This window comes from Tympanuchus pallidicinctus, unplaced genomic scaffold, assembly GCF_026119805.1.
Source record: "Tympanuchus pallidicinctus isolate F22 unplaced genomic scaffold, pur_lepc_1.0 scaffold26, whole genome shotgun sequence".
Classification (NCBI taxonomy): domain Eukaryota; kingdom Metazoa; phylum Chordata; class Aves; order Galliformes; family Phasianidae; genus Tympanuchus; species Tympanuchus pallidicinctus.
The window spans coordinates 4,136,386-4,157,080 of record NW_026294743.1 but is presented as its reverse complement, the minus strand read 5'-3'; the positions used below and the strand labels follow the sequence as shown (position 1 = coordinate 4,157,080).

The 20,695-nt window shown below is 41.5% G+C and overlaps 1 protein-coding gene across 1 annotated transcript in view; it reads right to left on the bottom strand.

Annotated features, from left to right (window-relative positions):
• The window catches only part of RNF150 (ring finger protein 150), a 118,202-nt gene that overhangs the window by 42,795 nt on the left and 54,712 nt on the right, over positions 1–20,695 (bottom strand). Inside the window, exons 2-3 of the mRNA XM_052690071.1 lie at positions 7,405–7,655; positions 188–259 (exon numbers count right to left, since the gene is read on the bottom strand). Coding sequence (XP_052546031.1) covers positions 188–259; positions 7,405–7,655 — 323 coding nt within the window. The remainder of the gene's footprint in view (positions 1–187; positions 260–7,404; positions 7,656–20,695) is intronic.

Here is a 20,695-nt window from a genome sequence, read left to right as displayed (position 1 = left end):
TCTCCACATTACACCTCCTCCTCTCCCGACTCCATTCCTCCCACAAATTACCAGAATTCCTCCCCTACCTAGAGGACACGTGAGCTTAATAAGCAACTGCCACTTCTGTTCTGCCTCTTCATCCTAGTGGTTGGAAGGAATACTCAGTGCAGTGATTCATTTGGTAATGAGCAATTGAAAAAATTACCTTATCACCTTTCCTGATTGTTCTGACTTGCAGCTTGCTGATTGCTTTCTTTGCAGCATCTCCAAGCCGGCGCTGTAATACAAAATGTGCTCTTAATCAAAGAGTAGCTCTTCATGAAGAATTCATTTTTCCTCCTTACATTTCTTAATAATCTCAAGTAACTGCATATGAAACCAGACAGTTCTGTATAAATGTGAACAGATGAGGTCAGTCATGATGTTATTCAGAATAAGTGCACAGTAGGTATTTTAGGCTTCTTGGTACCCCATGGCTGATGAAGCAAAGCTATGTTAATTCAGTTCCAGAGAGGACAGCACATGAGCCTCTTGTGATACCACACTATGGCACCTATACTATTTCAGTGAGTAGCAATGTACTTAACAAGTCTGCTGTTTTGGTATCCCACTTCTTTCCTCTCCTTTTTTTAATCACATTTGCAAAAAGTACATTTTTAAATGAGGCCTGGGCTGTTAAGCTTAATGAATGCTGGACTTAAGATCCAGGAGGTCTTTACTCTTACTTTGTTCCACGATCAATTCATGACACTCAGTAAAATTTAAGTATTGCAATTGAGGTGATAATTTTTTCATCAAGACGAACACAAATTATCTTTACTGTTTTTTTTCTTTTTCGTTTTTTCTACTTCATAGAAGTAACACAAGGTGTAAAAATGAGACAAAAGCATCTGCAACTTCTTACAGGTAAAATAATATATAGTCTGATAGAACATCATATTCATACCTAACAGTTTGCTTTTTCCTTTCCTTTCACTATAGTGACCACAAATCGCTTAACATGTGACATTTCTGTTCCCCCGTTTTTTCAAAACACTGTTACTGTGCTGGCTGGGCCAACGTCGCTCAAGATTAAAGCAACAGCTGATGCAAAACACTGTTCTCAAAAGCTGAAGATAAGGCTAAGAATGATATGGGGCAGTTCCCACAATCGCAGCTCCGTGGAGCTACTTCTGCAGGCTTCCAAGCTTGTGCCTGCATCAGCACTCCCAGGGCTTGGCTGCTCACTGTGCTAACGCAACAAGGAGACTGGGCAACAAACTCACAGGCTGGAAAGGTCTCAGAGAGGTCACGAGCTCCCACCCCCTCTTCAAGGCTGGGTCAACTTCAAAGTCAGACCTATGTCCAGTCAAGTTTTGACTATCTCCAGGAAGGGAGATTTCACAACCACTGTGGATAATTTGTTCCAGTGCTTCACTGCTCTCACAGCCATTTTTTTTTTGTTTTAAATCATTATTACAGAAGTAAGATTTCCCTAGCTACAATTTGTGACTATTATCTTTGTCCTTTCTCTGTGCATCTCTGAGAATAATCTGACACTGCCTTCCCTCCAAGCATGCGCCGTGTCACCAGAGGCTGCAGGCAGAGCCCTCAGCCTCCTCCTCTCCCAGTTTACTAAATGAGATTCCCTCCACCTCTTCTCACTCGTTGCATCCCAGAACATACTGGCAACCCTCCTCGGGGCTCTCTTCAGTTTCTTCTTGCTTGTCTTGCACAGGATCACACAGCACACCTACTCCCACGACATCCTGTTAGTTTTATAACAGTGCGTTCCAAGTTGCTACCCATAAATGACTTCAACTCATCTTCTCGCCCCCTTTTCCCACCTAGTTTCCAGCCATGTGCAGTTAGTTAGGCGGGAGATTTAGGAGCTCTGGTGACTCAGAAGACACTCAACTTTCAGAGCCGGGAATACTGCCTGTGCTGGAATTCTGAGGGCACGTCAATGGGAAAGGTTTCCAGCTGGAGAGGCGAGAGCTTGAAGCCAAAAATGGGAGGAAGCTGAACGTTGCCTGTAAATTGAGACCTCATCACCACAGAGATATGATTAATGAATTACTACTTTGTTCTTTGGATTCAATTAAAACCACTATTTAATTTACAGGGTGAGTTTATTGGATTGGAAAGACATAGAACACGCGTAATCCTGAAAGCAGCGAGCAATTTCAGGCCTGGCTAAAGAGATGAAAATGATCTTGGCTATCATATAAGATTTACACATGTGCTTCCCAGCACAGCTAATTATTACGTGTGAGGGAGTTCCTTCTAGTTACATATCTTTCCTGTGGTACATTTTTCTCACAGTCTCCCTTCAATAAACAGATGTGACAAGAGCTGGAAGCATTTCTTGCCAGCTATTTGTTTCTTCAATGTAAATCAAAGACAGACTGATAACACAGAGCAAGACAAGAGCCATTGCACCCTGCTCCAGGAACTGCTTGTGATTCCTTTTTATCATTATTACTTAAACTAATGAAATATTTCAGCTCCTTTTTTTTTGCACATTCTTCAAGGGGACATGACAAGATTAAAGACTCATGTACATCTTTGATCTGCTTGTTTTCGTGTTTGCTTTCTCTTGTCTATCTTAAATAGTCAAGCTCATGACTTAAACGCAAATAAGATTTAATTTCTGAAAGAACTTGGAGCAAAGTTGTACTTCCAAAGATTCTTCTATTTGAACAAAAGGCAAGCTATAACCAATCATTGTCCCTAGAAGATAAGAGGCATTATAATAGCTTAAGGGTTTAAAATGAAGCTTAGAGATTTATAATCATAAACCCCATTATCTCATTAGCAAGCCTGCAACACTCGATATTGGACTGGAAGGAGTTAAGAGTATCAGATGCAGTGGTCTTGTGGAGATGATGCTACTATATAAAAAGAAAGGACAGTAGCATGGAAAGCATCACTCATCTGTTCCTGAGGAAGTAAATGACAGAAGACTGTTTCACATACGATGCCTCTCTCCAATGGCCCAAAACTCTCACAAGAACTCATGACCACCTGTTTTCTTCCTCAGAGAACTGCTGGACCCTCCATACGCTGTGTCAGTTACACACTAAACTAGATTCTTCCCTGGATCTAATGCAGGACTTGCACGTCCCGGTGGAATAACTGCCTGCTTTGGCTTTTGCCATCCTGCAAAAACTATGGAGCTCACTTGGTTTCAAAATGATTTCCCGTAAAACTTCTTAACAAGAAGCAAATGGGAAGAAACAACATGGAAGAAATCCTGCCAACAGATGTGGAACACAAATACCTCCTGTTTGCTCTCTTCCTATCCCATGGCTCACAGACAACAGAAAGGGATCTCTGACCTCAGGAAGAAACACTACTGGTGAAATATGAACTGTGTGACACACTGATGTGATATTTTACTTTTTAGAACCTGTGTCCTGGCTACTACAAGGCTAAGATGGCAAGTCACAGTTTGCAGAATGACCTCCAGGAATTCACTTGTCACGTAATTCCAAACTGCCTTCAATTAGCCCTGCCACCTGATGCTGGTAGATACAAACAATTCCCACAGTCTTTCATGGACATTGTCAGAATTCTCATTTTCAGGAGGGCCTCAGGAACAAGCTGCAGAGGAAAAGAAACAGGTTGACTACACTTTTCTTTCACAACATGATTTGCTTGATATCAAAAGAACATCACAGTGAGCATATCTACTTCCTGACCATTTTTTTTAAATGGTAAAAGAGAAATAAAACTTGGGACTTTCATGCATATGAATATTACTACCTACCTTCTACTTTCACACGTATCACACAATCACCTGCGCTAAAGACACTTTTAAAAGCTCAAAACATTATAATCAAAATTGAAACGTAACTATGTTCTCTATGACTGTAGTAAGCATGACTGTATCTGTAGATGACACCTATCTGCAGAAGTATAACCCCATTATGAAAGGCTATTTTAGGTTCCACTGCAGAAATTCCCAACTAACTTTACATTTATATGAATGGGCCTCGGCACGCGGTGGGAAGCCTTGCAGTCCTGGTTCTCCACTCAGCTAAATCAACCTAACTGGTTCTCCCTTCTGGCACGTGAACCTGGATTTTGCAGAGAGGGTGAAGGAGAATGATGGCTGAATATAGATGTGTGTGGTACACGCCCAGGTTTCATTCCACTAAGGAGTAAGAGGAGAAATCCAGGAAATTCTTCAGACTTCCTATCTGCCTGTATAATTTGCCAGAGCTGTTTTAAGTTAGTTCTTCTTGGAATTACTGACTGAACAGCAACTTCAGCTGTGTACAAGATGGGAAGCAGAGCCACTGCACACAAAAGAGCAAGGAGGCAGAGGTGGTGATGAGTCTTGACAAAGAGATGCTCCCCATTTTGCAGGAAACCAAAACATAGTTACAGTCAGTTAGCTGAGAAGAGGTAAAATGAAACGTGACCCAGGGATACACAAAGTAACCAATGAAAGATGTTCAGAAACCTTACTTTCCTATAATTCAACTTTTTCTGCTGATGATGTATTACAGTTGGTGATACAGCTGGAAAGATTATCACAGTTAAAATGGGAAAAGAAACAAACAGGGAAGGAATGCTCACCAGTATCCAAAGAACTAGGTTCGCAAGAAAGACTCCACAAATCTCCAGAAAGAGAACCTTTCCCAATGGCAGTCAGCCCTTAAATGAGGTCTAGGAGAGGTGCAGCCAGGCTCCATCCCTTTCAGTCATACAGCTGAGTTGCTTTCACCTGCGCTCCCACGGCTGACCCTTTCCCCAAGTGTCCATCAGAGGTTGAAGCCATGACTCAGTAGTTGCCATACATCATATTTTGCAGTTGGCTATCTTTTCCCCTTTCCTTAACACAGTATCCAAGCTACCAACTCAGAAGCTGGACTGCTGTTGGTAGCAGCCTCGCTGTCAGCCAGAGCTAAGAAAAGTATGCATAATGAAGTTAGCAAAGAGGTAAGTGCAAGTTCTCCTTCAACTAAGAAAATACTGGCCCTTTTAAACTTTTATTTTAATAATGGGGGTTTTAAAATCATGCGGATGTCAAAACAAATTCAACCTCCTTTTTTACTGTTATTAAAACCAAAACCTAATTAACGAGTCACAGCTTTTTGCACTTGAGCAGTCAGTGTGTAGGAAACTGGGTAGGAAACTGATGGCACAACTTTCCTTAAATAAGCTTGCTGGCTCCTTCTTCATCTGAAGCTCTGTTTATACAAACATCTCAACCTTACCCTTTGGATTAACTTTAACTAACAAACAGAAGAAAGCTCCCTTCTTAATGTTGGCCAGCAATGAAGGCGCTTACAACAAATAAGCACGACACCTTCATACAGATAGACAAATGCAAGCTAGAATGGCAAAAGCTTTTGAGACAAATGACAAAAGAAACACGTTCTAAACTATATCCCAAAAAGCGACAGAACACATTTCTCTTGAATATATCTGAATTTCTAACTTTGTGCTGCCATCCTCACATTACAAGATAACATGCTCAAGTTTAAAAAAAAAACAAAAGTTTAAAAACAAAAACAACAAAACAAACAAACAAACAAATTAGAGGAAGGAACCCTCATGAAAAAGGAAAGAGCAAATGAAGCTATTCTGACAGCTGTCTACATTTCTATACTCCATAACCAGGACTAAAAAAGTCACTAACAGAAATGGTTGAACGTTATCCAGACGCGTCACTGTTTCATAAGAAAAGACCAGTTAGGAGATTAAAAGACAGGCAAAATCGAGTGAAGAAAGTATGTAAAGAAATCCCAGTTTGTCCTGTAATAATAATTACAGCTTTGGGAAGAAAAAAAAAAAGTAACAATTGCTTAGGAGGTCTGGTTTTTTTATCCTTTTAAAAAAAAAAAAATAGAAAAAAAATTAGTATTAATAACAAAGTTATCAAAACCTCTGCACAGGATAATTCTTTGTGCACACGTTAGTCTCATTTAAACTCTGGAAGGAAAAGACTAGAAAGGAAAAACGCTTGAACACATAGACTTGTACTTCCAAACTACGATGTATAACCTGAAGGGTGCTTCTTATTTTGCTGGGTTTCATGTTTATGTATGTCTATTTACACTGCTAATCTGCCTGTATAATTACTTGATTGTAGGCACACTCAGGATATTCACATGCAGAAATCAGGCACACGTGCTTCAGCAGCCAAAGCATCTGAAAACTACCACAGCAGCTACAGCCATAGTGATTCTGCTGCCAGTGATGCTCACATTCCAGCTGGGATAGTCTCATTTTTACTATTCAGAATTTCATGATCTATGTTTAAAAGTAAAATATATTCTTTCTGTCTGTAAATACAGAGCAGAGCTCTCTATCTCTGAGGATGCCTGAGTTTCAGTGGGAGTGGTGAGGGATCCCTATATGTGAAGTTTATGTTTGAGTGCAGCACTATTTTCTTCTACAAAACAATTGTAAACAATCCCAGTTTATTTTTTCAGCAGAGCAGGCAAAGCAGTCTTCCTCCTGCTGGAACAGGAGTTTATCAAGGGTCCAAAACCATCTCTGAATCACAGAGCATTATTTTTCCTGCAGTAAAACGGTCATCTCCTCGGATTTCAGCACTGATAACATTTCCTACTGCACCGTTAAAATGAAACGTACAAGTTTCATTTTCACAGTTCTGCTGATGCCAACATAAGTTGGATCCAGTCAAGAAAAGATGAAATTTATCATCAATATCACTACTAATAGTCGTTGCTGAGCTACTATAAAGATTATAAAAGGGTGCTTTATAAACCTGAGGACCTCAGGACCTATCACCCATTCCTACACAACGCTGCTGGCTTCTCTCCAGCTCTATAGGTTTTGTGTTTCTTTCCGGGAGCGGCTGGACAAAATGCCAAAACCAAAGGTTTAATAATAAGGGTGGCTATCACTACACCACTTACATGCTCAGTGATCAGTCAAATGAACAGGAATGTTTTTTCCTTTAAAGGCCCTTCTGAAGAAGCATGAAAATGAAAACACTTCTTTTTAATCTCCTCACATGTTGTGAAGCCTTATTTCTCATATGTACTTCCACATTCCTCATTACATTTTAGTTACCATTTTGATCATAAGGGTTTTTATTTGTATTCATTCCTCCATCCCTTGGCTATATGTAACAAACTAATCTTTTCACTAACACACATAATCATTCTTTCTGTCCGTTTCATGTGTGTTTTGCACAAAAAAGAAAATCCCACATCATACATACATTATATTCATTTGTTTTCCTTAATCCCATCTCTACTGACAGAATTCTTGACTTTCCCCATACACAGACATTTTTACATCCTCATTCTTTTCACTACTCATTATTAGATGTTGTGTTTGTTGTTTTTTCTGAACCAGACATTTATTTTCCTCAAATTTTACTTCAAGCTTATTTAAAATTGAATCCCACGGAGATTATTTTTTTGGAAACCAAGACCCTTAGCACCACTATCTCACCTGATTCCTGTCCCTAGCATTTGCGTAGCGGAATCGCTGGATGTAATAGAAGACCAGCCATGCCAGCGAGATGATCATCAGCACAATGAAGGAGATGGAGACAAACACCACGGAGGTCCGGCTGACGTACTTCTGCAGGTTTCGTGTCCCAATAGTTATATACATCATCACAGTGATGTTCCTCTCCAGGAGGCTCACTATCTCTTTTCCTTTGGGTTCAGGAATCATTATTGCTACAACATCATCGAGGCCTGTCAAAGAGGAGAGAGAAAAGAAATGTTCATTGGAACAGCTGAATACAATGTGTGGTAAGGCAATAAAGCAAAAATATTACCAAAAAAAAGCTCCTCTTTTTCATCCTGATTTTCATCAGGAGGTAAGCTGGGTGGATGCGGTGAAGTTTTCAACCAGAACCAGTTACACAGTTTGTTCCTATAAAGCTGATCTGTGAGATACATAAAACACGTTTCATGGTTTGACAAACACAGACATCCAATTCTGCTGAGGCTTATCCAGCAGAATAGTGCTGTAACCACCACAGCAAGAGAGATGTGTTGGAGCTAGCGTAATTCCCTCCAACACCCTATGCACTCATCATCGCCCATTTTGCACAGCCACAAAGCCCCTCCAAGTTTCCACTAATACCAGAGGTGCCTCCAGTCACTGATTCCTACAAGGCTGGAGGGTGAAGGCATCAAATTGTTGTTCTTTTTGCTCCAGGCCAGGGATGGGAGAGAGCTGCGGGGACAACAGGATCTCCACACATAACTGCCCTGTGCCACCAAGGCACTCCACAGCCTGAGCTCACCCAGGTGTTTACAAGCCATACTCAGAGTCAGCAGCACCATTTTATTTCCTAAAAAATGTTACCATAGGCCAGCTCAGCCCCTGACATAGTTTACAGCACACACTCCATAAGGGCATGCGTCAGCACAACCAATGTAGCAAAGGGGCTTCCATTACTAGAATGGAGTAGCATCTTCCTGCTATCCTGTCAGCCCATCTGAAGCCACAGCTCTGTGAAATTAGGCCCTTTCGTGACTCTGCATCATTTTTCCTTTATGCGCAGTGCTGGTTTTGTTTTATTTGTGTTACACGCTGCTGAAATTGTTTTACTTTCTTTTACATGCCCTCCGTACACAACAAATGAAAAAGTGAAATTGACTGGGATGAGGCAGCTTGTTAGAAGCTCTTCTAGCTCTTTGGATAAAAAGAACTCCTTTATGGTTAATATTAGGCAGATTTTCCTTTCTCTTCATTAAACAAGTGTACACAGCTGAGCTGTATTTTGCAATGGTCAAATCTGGCATTATACTAAATAGCTAAGTATGTACTTGAACACAGAAACACGCCAGATACAATAACATCTACACTGACCATGAACTGGAATTTAGAAAGGAAGGTACAAACTTGAAAGAAAGGGTTGAAGTCAGAGAGATGAAGTGGAGGTGAGTGCTTTGGCATTTCAGCTGAAATCCCAGGAGATCAGCTGGCATGCTGTAAACTCCATCGTTATCTGTATTTTGACGGTGGAAGGAAGGAAGACAAAAAGCCACCTCCTGTGGGACACTCATAGACGTGGCAAAAGATTGCCTACCAAAGCAGCAACCTGCAACCTCACAAACAGCCACAGAGTACCCACAGCAAAAACTAAACAACAACAAAAAAAATTCCACAGTTGACAAAACTGAAATTAATTTCATCAATTTCTCTCAAAAGCCACCGTTCTGACCTCCTCGCTTGTCCAAACAGCCATCTAACATCATCTGCCCTGTGATGTAGGATGTGGTGTGGAAGACATTACCTGAAAGTCCATGCTAATGGGAGGAACAGATGCAAATATTTTCAGTAAGAAAATACAGGTAGCACCTTAACTGTTAAGATTATCCTTAACCTCAAATGTCTCTTAAAACATGCTTTAACATCTTCACTATGTCTACTTAACTCAACAGAGCTCAGTGTGTTTCTGTAGAAATATATGTGATGGACAATGGCTATACATGACACACTGCACATTAAGAATCATATTCAATTAATAATGGGATTAATACACCTATAATAACAAGGATTTCACGGTAACGTCCTGCCTTCTTTCTTTAATTGCAAAGACAGACAAAAATTCTGATCTCCTGGATAAATCTGACCTCATTCCCGCTCTTCAGCACCTGCCCTTGCTGATCAAACTACAGCACAGCTTCCAGTCTTGGATTTGCTATGGAAGCATCATGAAGTGATGCTCCAATGATAAGAGTGGAACCACACGCATACCTTCTCTTCCTCGTCCTTCCATCTCATTGCTAGGATGATCTACTGCCACCTCTGGCCTACGGCCTTTCACTTTACAAAACAAACTACTAACTATATATTGCCATGGACATATGCTAAACAAAGCTGTGTTCAGAAATGCCAAGTCAGAAGACAGCTATTTGCAAGAGGCAGGCGGCTGCTTTTATTTGTTCAAACAATATATTCAAATTGTAAGCTATCTGGTTATTTTCTTGGAAAACACTACAGCTTGTAATGCAGCATTCTTGGAAAAAAAATCCAACAAAACATATCAGCAACAAATAATAAGCAGGAAGATTATTTTTAGCACTTCATTAAGTTCATGATAATTTCTCCAAGGCCTTATAGAAAGGGCTATTTGGTCAATCAAGCTATTTTTTTTTTTTTAATCTCAAATACATCTAATATTGGGAAAAAACAACAATTGCCAAGCGTTTTTTGCCCTTCCTCCCACATATCACAATATTATCAGTGTTTCAGCATCTAATGGCATGTGGGAAGCTCATATATATAGGAAAACTATACATATTCTAGAAGAGGAATAATGTAAGGAACCATCAATCACAGAGATGATTTCTATGCTCAAGTACACACTTGTTCAACAGACTTCAGAAAAAGAAAAACTATCTGGCAATATGTACTGATGCTTCTCTTGTGAGTTAGATGCTAACAATGCCTTTCATTACATCCACAATGGCATCTGCACTTTGTGCCACTCTTGTTACCTAACACATTTCTTTTCTTTTTCTGGCCAAGATTAATGCAGACTTTGACATGATTTTTTAAATAGCTGTCAGGATGAATCAGAGATTCATAAATCAGAGGTATTCAGGCTGCAGTGAATGGATTTTCTTCTTCTTCAGCTTAGGAAACACTTAACATATCAACGTTCTCTCCTCATATGCCAGTAACAAAGCAAGCAAGGTAGAACTTACAGGCATTCGTGATGTTTCAACTCCCTTCAGTTTGCTGAAGAATATTTACCTCACCAAGTATTTCTGAGTGGAGAACACACGCTGCTGATCCACAGGCAGCGATTCAGCTTCTGCGCTCTGCATTCTCTGCTATTATGTAGCTCTGCCAACAGGGCCAAGCTTTGCTGGCTCCAGAGGGGCAATACTGCAACACTCTGTACAGGCTCAGCTTGGCTCCCAGTCACAGGGTAACCCTGTGGCTAATCCATCAGTGGCAGAACAGTCCAACCAAGCTGCGTCTGCTTTGTTCACTTAAAAAGAGTTGTTCTGGAAATAATTCTGAATCACCCAGGCACTGTTCCATCCTGCATGGGTCATCCTGAACTCTCCCTCACCCCAGCCTGCAGGAAAAGGAGTAACATTTTGCCACTGTCCAAGGACTGGAGGAACTGTGGAGGGAGGGAGGTGGATGTAAAGAGCCTGCAGTGAGTTTCAGCTCTCCTCTGCCTCGTACATGAGGTGATGCCCAGCAAAGCAGCAATAACATCAGAGAACATTTTCAATGGTGAGATACGCACTTAAGAAAAATACCTGGGAGAGCCTCTCCAAACCTTCCTCCTCCCCACAGCACTTGGCTGTGAGCTACATTTCAGCTGGGATGTTTTCCACACCAAGTTGCAAACTTCTTCAAGTGTAACAGTCTGTCCCATGGCGACACAGGAAAACAAAGACTTAGGTTCTATAACCGATGGCTTTTGTAGCCCTTACAACTCAATTAATAAAGAGATTTTATGAGAAGAAGATGTATGTAACATTTTCCACCTTGTAAACAGGCGACAACCCTATGATGTTTCTTGATTCTGCTTTGGGAGCTGGGGAATTACATCGAAAATGGTCCTCTGTTCCCTTAATTAACAAGCAGGTCCAGCAGTGGGGGGCTGCTTTTTTACTGCTTTGTCAGTTTCTGACTGAGGCTCTGGCAAGTGGTATGTTTCTGATACATCTTAGAAGGTTTACTTCATGCTTGGCAACTGCCAGAAGTCAGAGAAATAATTAAATGAATTACTTGAACAGAGTTCTAATTTGGGAGGTATACAGCTCTTCTCCAAGATGTCCTATCAAAATGTCAATACGGATTTCTCCTAAGTTGCACATCAAAATCAGCTACTAAACTATTTCCCTCCACAGATTCTGTAACAGAAAACTCAGATATAATCTTAGAGTTCAGAAATTGCCTTAATGCAACATTGCTCATAACCTGGTCTATGTTGGGAGTCAAGGAAAAGACACGCCACAGAACGGTGCAAGAGCCTAAGCAATTCTTCCTTTACACCTTCAAGAAACAGTTTCGTCATTAGGAATCTATTTCAGTAACTACTACCTATTATGAGCCAGTGAGACAAATGCAGATCTAAACAATTTGACAGCCTGCAAGAGCCCAGCTCAGATCATAGTGTTCTGGATTCCCCACGCAGCAAAAGCCAATTCAGCAGTTGTGCTTCCAACAAGCTCAGCAGCCTGGGCTCTGCACAAGCACTGGCTGTGCTGCCACTCATGAGGCTGCTCTGCTGTTACACCCCTGCTGCTGCCTGCATCTGTGCGAATGGATTTCACAATGCAATCCAGATTATGTGTTTAAAGCAAATTTGGAGCAAAGCACGGACTTTAGGATATATTGGGTTTTTTTCTCTCTAGAACAGTAGCTCAGCTGGGAAGTAACTATCAAAGAGGAAGAAAAGCAATTCACGCTGATGATGCCATACCTGTCATTGTCCAAGACTGTCTAACCAAGACTGCTGTGCTGGGCTATTCACAAGATAGGAGCTTTTGCTACAGACTTTGTTCTCTCTGAAAATACTACTGCTTACTATTCTGTTTGGTTCCTTTACAATGAAATTACGTGGGAAATAGTATATATGTTAATCAGATGGTATTTCAACTGAACGTTAATGCTGTATAAATCGTTCTAATACTTCACAGTTGCAGCAAGAGAAACATCTTACAGATCACCTGATGAGAGCTGAATCTCAGATCTGTTCTTTATGACAGAATTATAAATCGACCAGCATATCAGCTTATCTCTGTTTTCTTTTCCCTTTAGCTGTAAGCATAGGCTTAAATTACATTTTTGCGAGATCAAAAATTACTTTGGGAAATTAAAGCAATATTTTAGGCAAACTTTTTTCTGAGTTTCAACTATTTCAGAAAAGCAGCAATGTAAACATCACTTAAGTGAAGTCTTGGAATTTTACATACTCCAACTGTGAAGAATTATCTGAGTAAAATCATAACATCGCGCAGAAATTCTCCTTTTTGGGGTATTTGCAGCACAGGTCTCAAATTGAAGCGTCAGTAAATGAGACTAGAGGCAAAAGCTGGCAAAGAGCAACATAAAGTAAGTAACAGTAATACAGAGTTAATATATATCTTAGGTGAAATGACCACAGATTGAGATCTACAACCTCTTGCATAGAACTATCTTTGTGCCAGAGGACTTCTCTAGTCCACCAATTTCTAATGAGGTTTCATAACAGTTATAGGCAAATATAGGTGCTTCAAGGTTATTCAGTAAGGCTCCTCACCAAAAACTCTTAAAGAAAAAAGTCACCTAGCCACCTCTGAATAAAATGTTTTTTTCGCATGAAAAAAAACAAGAGGTTAAAAGCAGGACCTTTGTGCTGCAAAACAGAAAGCTACCAAATAACAGAAGATACCCAGGAACCACCAATTAATAGAGGGTGGGAAAGCAGGACTCAACATTCACCCTGCTTATATTATTTTTCCATTTAAATTTTTTATTATTAATTTTAATTCATTACAATTCCCATATTAACTCCCCAGTTAGGTTTTTGTTCCCCAACTGCTTTTGTTGCACTGGTTTTCTATTTATTTATGTTACCGCACATTGGCCAATGGGTTAGACAGACCTTTGGTCTTAAATGGCAGACTTGCTTTTATGTTAACTGGGCACTGATATTTGCATCTGCTCAGGACAGAAGTAAAATTAAGTGAGGTTTTGACAGCAAAACTACAGGGGCAAAGTCAGAGCTCTAATGAAGCCAAGAGGCCTCACTACACAGCAGTGGGGAAGGCGCACCTGGTTCTGTGGCTTACAATAGACAACAGAAGGGCTTGGGCTGAGATAGTTGGTGCCTCTCGTACCCAAAACCCAGGTAAGGTCAGAGCCAGGGGAAGGGGTGTGTTCTAGGTGCAGAGGCTTTCACATGGCAATGATAGCAGGCTGCAGAGCAGGGTAGGATGCATGAAACTTCACCCATTGCTTGCTGCCTGCCAGGAAAGGAGGGCAGGAGCATAGCCCTGTGTCCTCACTGCTGCTACAATGCAGAGCCAAGCCCATCCTAGGGAGCACAGCCAGAGGAGAAAAACACACAGAGGAAGGCCAGAAACAAGGACAGTGTGGCAGCGCATAACTCCATCTCGATGGGTAGCAGGGTGCATAGGCACGTGAGTTTTCAGGGTATGCTCTTTTCCTTATTATCCCAGAGTCCTTGCTTTGCAATGACGTGGGTTTTTTCATCTCCTTCCATCCCCGTTTCCACTTTGCTTTCCTATATTTTGCTTTTTTTCCTATATCTCTTTGCTTTCCTATATCTCTTTCCTATATCTTGCAGAGTGATATTTTCTTCAACTTTCCCTCTGCTTCATTTCCCCCTTATTCTTGGCACTCCTAAGGCCCTCCTTGGTCCTTTGCCCATCTTCCAAAACACTGAGCTGTAAATAAGGTCTCCTTAAAAGGCAAGTGCAGTGTCTGCTGGAAAGAGGAGTGACACCTTTTCCCCATAGCCATTCCTTTTCCGTATTATAAAAGAAGGAAACTCTTCCACGCAAACACTTTTTTTTTTTTCCTCAGACAATCTTACTGTCACAAATCATTTCTCTCTGCAGAAGTACAGATATCTAATAGGACAGTTAAAGAAAAAAACCCTACTGATGTTAATGACTGGCTGCAGTATTTAAATAACTGATACTGAAGTTTTTTCTTTGGTCCTGAGGTGAACAACAATAACCTCCAGCTGAGATATTCTCGGTTCATTTCTTCTGATGCTGAAACCAGGAGAGGCAAGATGCTTCTGGCTGTGATCTTCTCAGCAAAAAGCAGTCTCGGCCACTTTTTATTACAGTTGAGGGAGAAAGAAATTTCTGTTCATGTTTTTGTAATCAGCTCTGATCTTGTCAAGGCTGTAAGAGCTCAGAATGTATTGACTTCCTCTAATTTTATGCAGAAACTGCAGCAAAGGAAAAAGAAGTAAACAGCTATAAAACTTACAAAATCCAGCTCGGCATGATAGCTGCATTTGTCCCGGGCTTCCTTCCCATAGAGTCAGCTCATCAGTCTGCTGAACTAACCAACACTAATGAATCAGCGTGTTGTTATTTATTCACACTTAATTACAGGAAAAAAAAGAGTGGTTCTCTGAGAGGTTTCCCCAGACCCCAGCCCAAACCAAGGTACAAGCTTTAAGGTTTTCTTATCATAGCCAAGGAAGTGCTTAACTATAATCCCTAATCATTTGTTCTGAAGACATCTCTGGAAATTCCCTTTGTTATCTAAACAAGATTTGATGACACGTGCCACTTGCTCTAAGTTCTCTGTTCTTGAACCTGCCTTTGCATTTTTTTCCATGTACAAGGTGACCAGAGAGAATCCTTCAGGCAGGTCTTACAGCTAGGATAGCCTTAGGCTCCAACTCATAGCAAAACATGCCACAGCGATAACCTTCTCGGGGCTGGGGCAACACACACCCTCTACCTAAGCAGAAGCCGCCATGCTATCTGTAGTGGAATTATGCCAAAAGAAAATATGTCTTAAATAGCATCTGAAGTAGCTGCGATAGAGTGCAGTCCAAACACAAGACAGTTCCAGTGCCTGGCGCTGCTAGAGCAGTATAAACACATTTTCATTTACAAATGGGGAAGCTCAAGCAAACGTGTTGAATGGCTTTACAAAGGGTCACTGAAGATAAGTGCACGGCATCTAAATCCCAGCCTCTGTGAAGGAAAGATGAATCAGCAGAATGGCTGGGGCTGCTCATATTCTCCCAGGGCTCAGCACAGCCCTGTGTCTGCCCCAGCTGCCCTCTCCTCCTGGCAGATCGTCCTGCATGAGGACATGCACACAGCTTGTCACAGCACCTTGCATTAAGCCCTCCTCCCTTCAAACTACAGATCCCTTCTCAGGTACGTCCGTACCTGGGGTAACTGAGACATTTGCACTGAATGGAAGAGAAAAATGAGGTCAGTAGGTAACACCGAAACGATAAGGGGAGGTTTGCAGCACCTCCCACAATGTACTACCCAGAGATGTGCCAGCAGCTGGGAGCAGTGAAAGCCAACACAAAGCACGGCTTCCCGCTGCAAATGCACAGTCAGCCCACAGCCAGCTGCAGTACACACCTGGAATTCCTCCTTGCAAACTTGAGCCCCATGCCTTGACAAGACCCGAACACGTATGAAATGCAGGTACATAAAGAGCTGTGGAGTAATCAGAGATAAAAACAGGAGAAGCAAATAAATGGTGCTGGAAGTAACAGGAGCTGCTGTTTGCATAATTGATTAACCTATATGAATTATGTCCTGCTAATAGAGTTCAGTTCTGTTTGTGTTTTGCAAAGTTTGCGAGCAAAGAGCATTGAAAACACATAGGAAATTGGGAAATAACCATGAGACTATACACAGAAAAGAAATATAGTCATTACCATGCACATTAATCAACAGCTTTTCAGCTACATTTAGAGACAGCAGCAGTGAGCTTTTGGTGTTGCAACAACTCCTGCTTGTTTACTCATGAAATCAGATGTTAAAAAAAAATACTAGTGCCATATGCAAAATAAATAGCATTCAAATGTGGTGAGTAAAATATTACTAGGAACTTTCCAAAGAATGAAAATGAGGAAAAGAGAAAGAGACGGAGAGAGGAACAGGGAGAAACATGTAAAAAATCTAATTTCAGCTGAAGCCCCCAAGTTCTAAAACCATGTTTCAAGCACTTCTAACACAGCTGGAAATATCTTTCAAGACCATGAGGTTTCATCTGCAATTCGAGCTGAAAACTGTTAATTATAGAAATTAGATGGGGACCAGGAGAGGTGTTTTTTAATCACTGGTTCTCATCACTGGTCCTACGTCTGGGACAGCATCAATTCCCAGCAGAAGTCCAGGCATTTCAAAGGCTCCCAGGGTCTTGCAGCCCTCTGATACCTTCTCCACCTCTCACTGCAGTATCTGGGTGTAGCTGATTAAACCAGAGCTCTGGCTGAAGGTCATCCCCCTTGGTATCCAAATTAGCAAGCAGGGACAGCTCAAGAGCGCTGCAGCTTTCCCATGACCTTCTCAGCCTGATTTTCACACTGAACCAATGATCAAGCGCTGGGGCTTGGAGAAAAGGTGATATAGCAACATTGCTGCTGGGAGAGGGGCAACTATGCACATCCTCCACTTGCACCATCAATCTGCCACTTGAAGTAGCTTTACAGGACACCTGATTTTCTGCAGAGAAGAGATAACTTCCTAAAAGAGGCCCTCAGACTCCTTTGCCTACTAATCCAACACAGAAAATCCCCAAACCGAATGATTCAGTGTGCTTTTGAGCAATGCTGCTGGGTGTATTCCAGTGCAAGTGAGCTCTAATCAGCTGGGTGAGAAACAGGTTCAGAGCAGCAATCCTAAAACTCTCTGGAATTGCTACAGGGGATTTCCTCTTTCTTATCTCAGAGAAAACTTGGGCAGAAGTGTGAAAGCATCCGTTACCTGTATTGCTCTGTGCTGGGGGGATGGGAGTAGAAACGACTGACAGGAACAGTGAAAGGAAACGTAGTGATAGAAAGAAAGTGGTGGAGACTAACTGCAAAGGTGAAACAAAAGGACAAACAAACCGAATCTCAGGCAAAGGGCCAGAAACACTTAGGCAGAGTGAAATGAGAAATAAGCTAAATCTGAGGGGAAGTACTGTCGGCACATTGTCAAAGCCTCCAGAAATTGCTGTACATCCCTCAGCGTCACTGGATTTTTATGGGAGTTTTGCAGACCTCTGTGATAGCAGTCCTTAGTCATTTCTTTGAGTCCTGTCTTGCTCAATCATTCTTCATACCTTTGAACATACTTTTCCATATAGGGGATGGATAGGTTTGATTAACAGTGGCATGTTTGCCAGCACTTTTTCTAGTTGCTGCCATCTTAAAGAAGAAGACTGAAGAAAAGGTCTTTAGTCATTATGCTCAGCCTAAGTCGCAGCCACAAGCTTGAGCCTTCATCTTTGTCATCTCACGTTAGCATCACAAGGATGATCGATGCCACAAGTCTTTGTACCTCCCACAAAGGCAGCAGTCTAACTTTCATGTAGAATTAGCTTTTGTTCATTCTTAATCAGTGATAACAAATATTCAGAAAACTACGAAGAACTGCTGAAGTCTCCTCAGTTCATGTAACCTTTCCATGTACTGCTTTCCAACTGATGGAGAAAGATGCACTCCTGGGGGCTCAGTAAGAGCCACACGTCTGACCTGCAGAGTGTCCTTTTTTGAGAGCAAGTTGAGGGAAGCAGGACAGGCAGAGCACCAGGAGCCATCCGCTGCACATTAATAAAGGCAAACCTCTCTACCTATGCTGTGCTCTGTTGAATCTTAGCAGTTCCCTGTGCTGCTGTGGCCTTAGACACTTTCCAGCTCACCAGCTACAATGCACTGCTGAAATGGCAACTAGTGTATTATTCAACTCTCCCATCAGATCTGAACACCAAACAGAAGTTGAAAAACCCCTCAGAGAGTTAGTTCAGTGTTACCATGTGGGAAGATCCTGCACTGATGCCATGGGTGGCACCATCACTAGACACTGGCTAGGTTAAATTGGAATAAAACGGGAGGTGGGACCCAAGGTGCTTAGTACCTCGAAGGAGACTTCAGAAGTGCCAGCTGCAAGTCCCCCATGTCAGCAGATGCCAGCAGCATGTCTTCCAGGTCTGTAGACAATGGGAAAGAAATCACCTTGGGTGTACTGAATGACGCTGAGCAGAGGAAAGAAAGGAGGAAAAACGTGCAAGGCTACGTCAGCTGCCTCCTTCAACATGTCATTCAACCCAACCACTGGACCCACCCAGTTACATCCCTAACCTCTGGCTGTTTATAAGCTGTAAAAAAAAAACCAAAAAACAAACAACAACAAAAAACCAACAAAAAACAAACGTCTGCAAATTCTGGAATTAAGCAAACACCGCAAAATAGAGAGGGATGTGTCTTATTTTGCTTTACATCAGATATAAACAAGGATAATAAAGCCTATCTTGTTTTTGCTAAAGAGTTCTTCTTTGCTCAAGAACTTTGTGAAGGAAACCTTCACAGCAGTGGGACTGCAGAATCTTTGAGCTGTCCTTTTCAGGTGCCAGAGTTAAAGGACCCTTACAACAAGGGACCTGTTTCATATACTGAAATCAGAAAGATCAAACTAATGAAAATAAGACAAATATCATGGAAAAATGTATGATTCAGCTTGAAAAAAACTCATATCCTTTCTCACAAAATCAATTTTTATCTCATTAGTCTCTCTAATACCATTAGTTTTGCATTTCTCCAGCTGTCCATACAATCTCTTAGGTAAACAACACTTAAAATGTCTAATGTAAGAAGGAAAAAAAAAAAAGAAAAAAGATAAATGTTAAGTCGTAGGCCTTTCCTGCATTATAACAGGCATAAGCTCAAACAAAATTGGATTTTGAATCAATGAAGTTAAATTCTCTATGCTGGGGCAAAGCAGTTTAGAACCCTTTTTAAGGACACCAACTTCCAAGCATGCAAGAGTACAATAAAAATTCCTGAGACTCTTCACAGATCAGGGAGAAGGTCTGGCAAATGAGAACTTTGATTTTTAACTACGATATTGGGGTTTCTAAAGGCATAATTCAAGTAAGAGATTGGGTTTATGCGACAAAAAAAAGAATAACAGAAAAAGAGATGTAACTGAGAACAACTGAAGCAAAATTCAGAACAAGTCACCCCAAACTACTGGTGGCAAGGGGGATATATGCTTCAACGAATTCCTGGATACATATGTATATATTTACTTTGTTGTTGTTGCTTAGTTGGCTGTTTTTTCCCCAACCCAACTAAGCTGTATTGGTGTTGCTAATAATCTCCTGACTGATTCAACTGCCAGCTCTGTAGTTTGACCTAGGGCTGATTTAACCGTGTCTGATGTCTAACTCAACAACCAGCCTGAGCCCTGCCCCCCACAGCAGAACATCTGGCAGCTGCCGAATTCTCCATGTACCACTGCATCTGCCAAGCTCTCTATGCCAGTCTTCAGCTACACTGGTGAGTTCAGCTGAGCTGCCTGGTGCCAGAGATTTGTTTTTCTGCATTTGACTGTCTAGAAATGATTGTTTGATTCCAGCAAAAGGTGGGATGTTATTCCCTGCAGCAGTAACACCGTAGCCTTCTCCAGCAGCTGTAATGCAGTAAGTAAATATCATCAGCTTAGAGAGGGGCAACTTGTTTAAGTCACAGAGAAACTCAATAGCAGAGCTGTATCTGTTTTCCCAGCTCACTCATTCAAGTCTGCAAGCTCCCTGCCTGTTTTCACTAAAGCACAGTTCCCTATGCAACCCTGCTGCTAATGACTCGCACTGCAAAATAAGGAACGTTTTCTGATACGTTATTTCTTGCACTTAGTGTAACTCCCATAACATACCTAGTAATGCTCCTGAGGATAACCCAGCCCAACCACAAACCACAATACAGCATGATTCTCATACGAAACAGCACAACAAAGCAGACTGGCTGCAGAGGAAAGCTGCCATAGTTCACCTGAGTCTGGGCCCTGAGGCAATACACAGACCCTGCACTTTCCTACTAGCAAGGTGGTGCTTCGAGGAACCAGGAGCCAGGCTATGCAAACAAACAGGAGAAGGGGGGAAAAAAAGAAAAAAAGAAAAAAAAGAAAGAGACTCAAATCCGAGCAGCAGTTAGTCTGACTGGACAGCTAAGCAAATGAAAAAGCACCACACTGGGACAGAGTTCAAGGGTAGCCTTATGGCAAAAAAGTATGAGCCTGGGATTTATAAACAGGAAATAGTGAGCAGA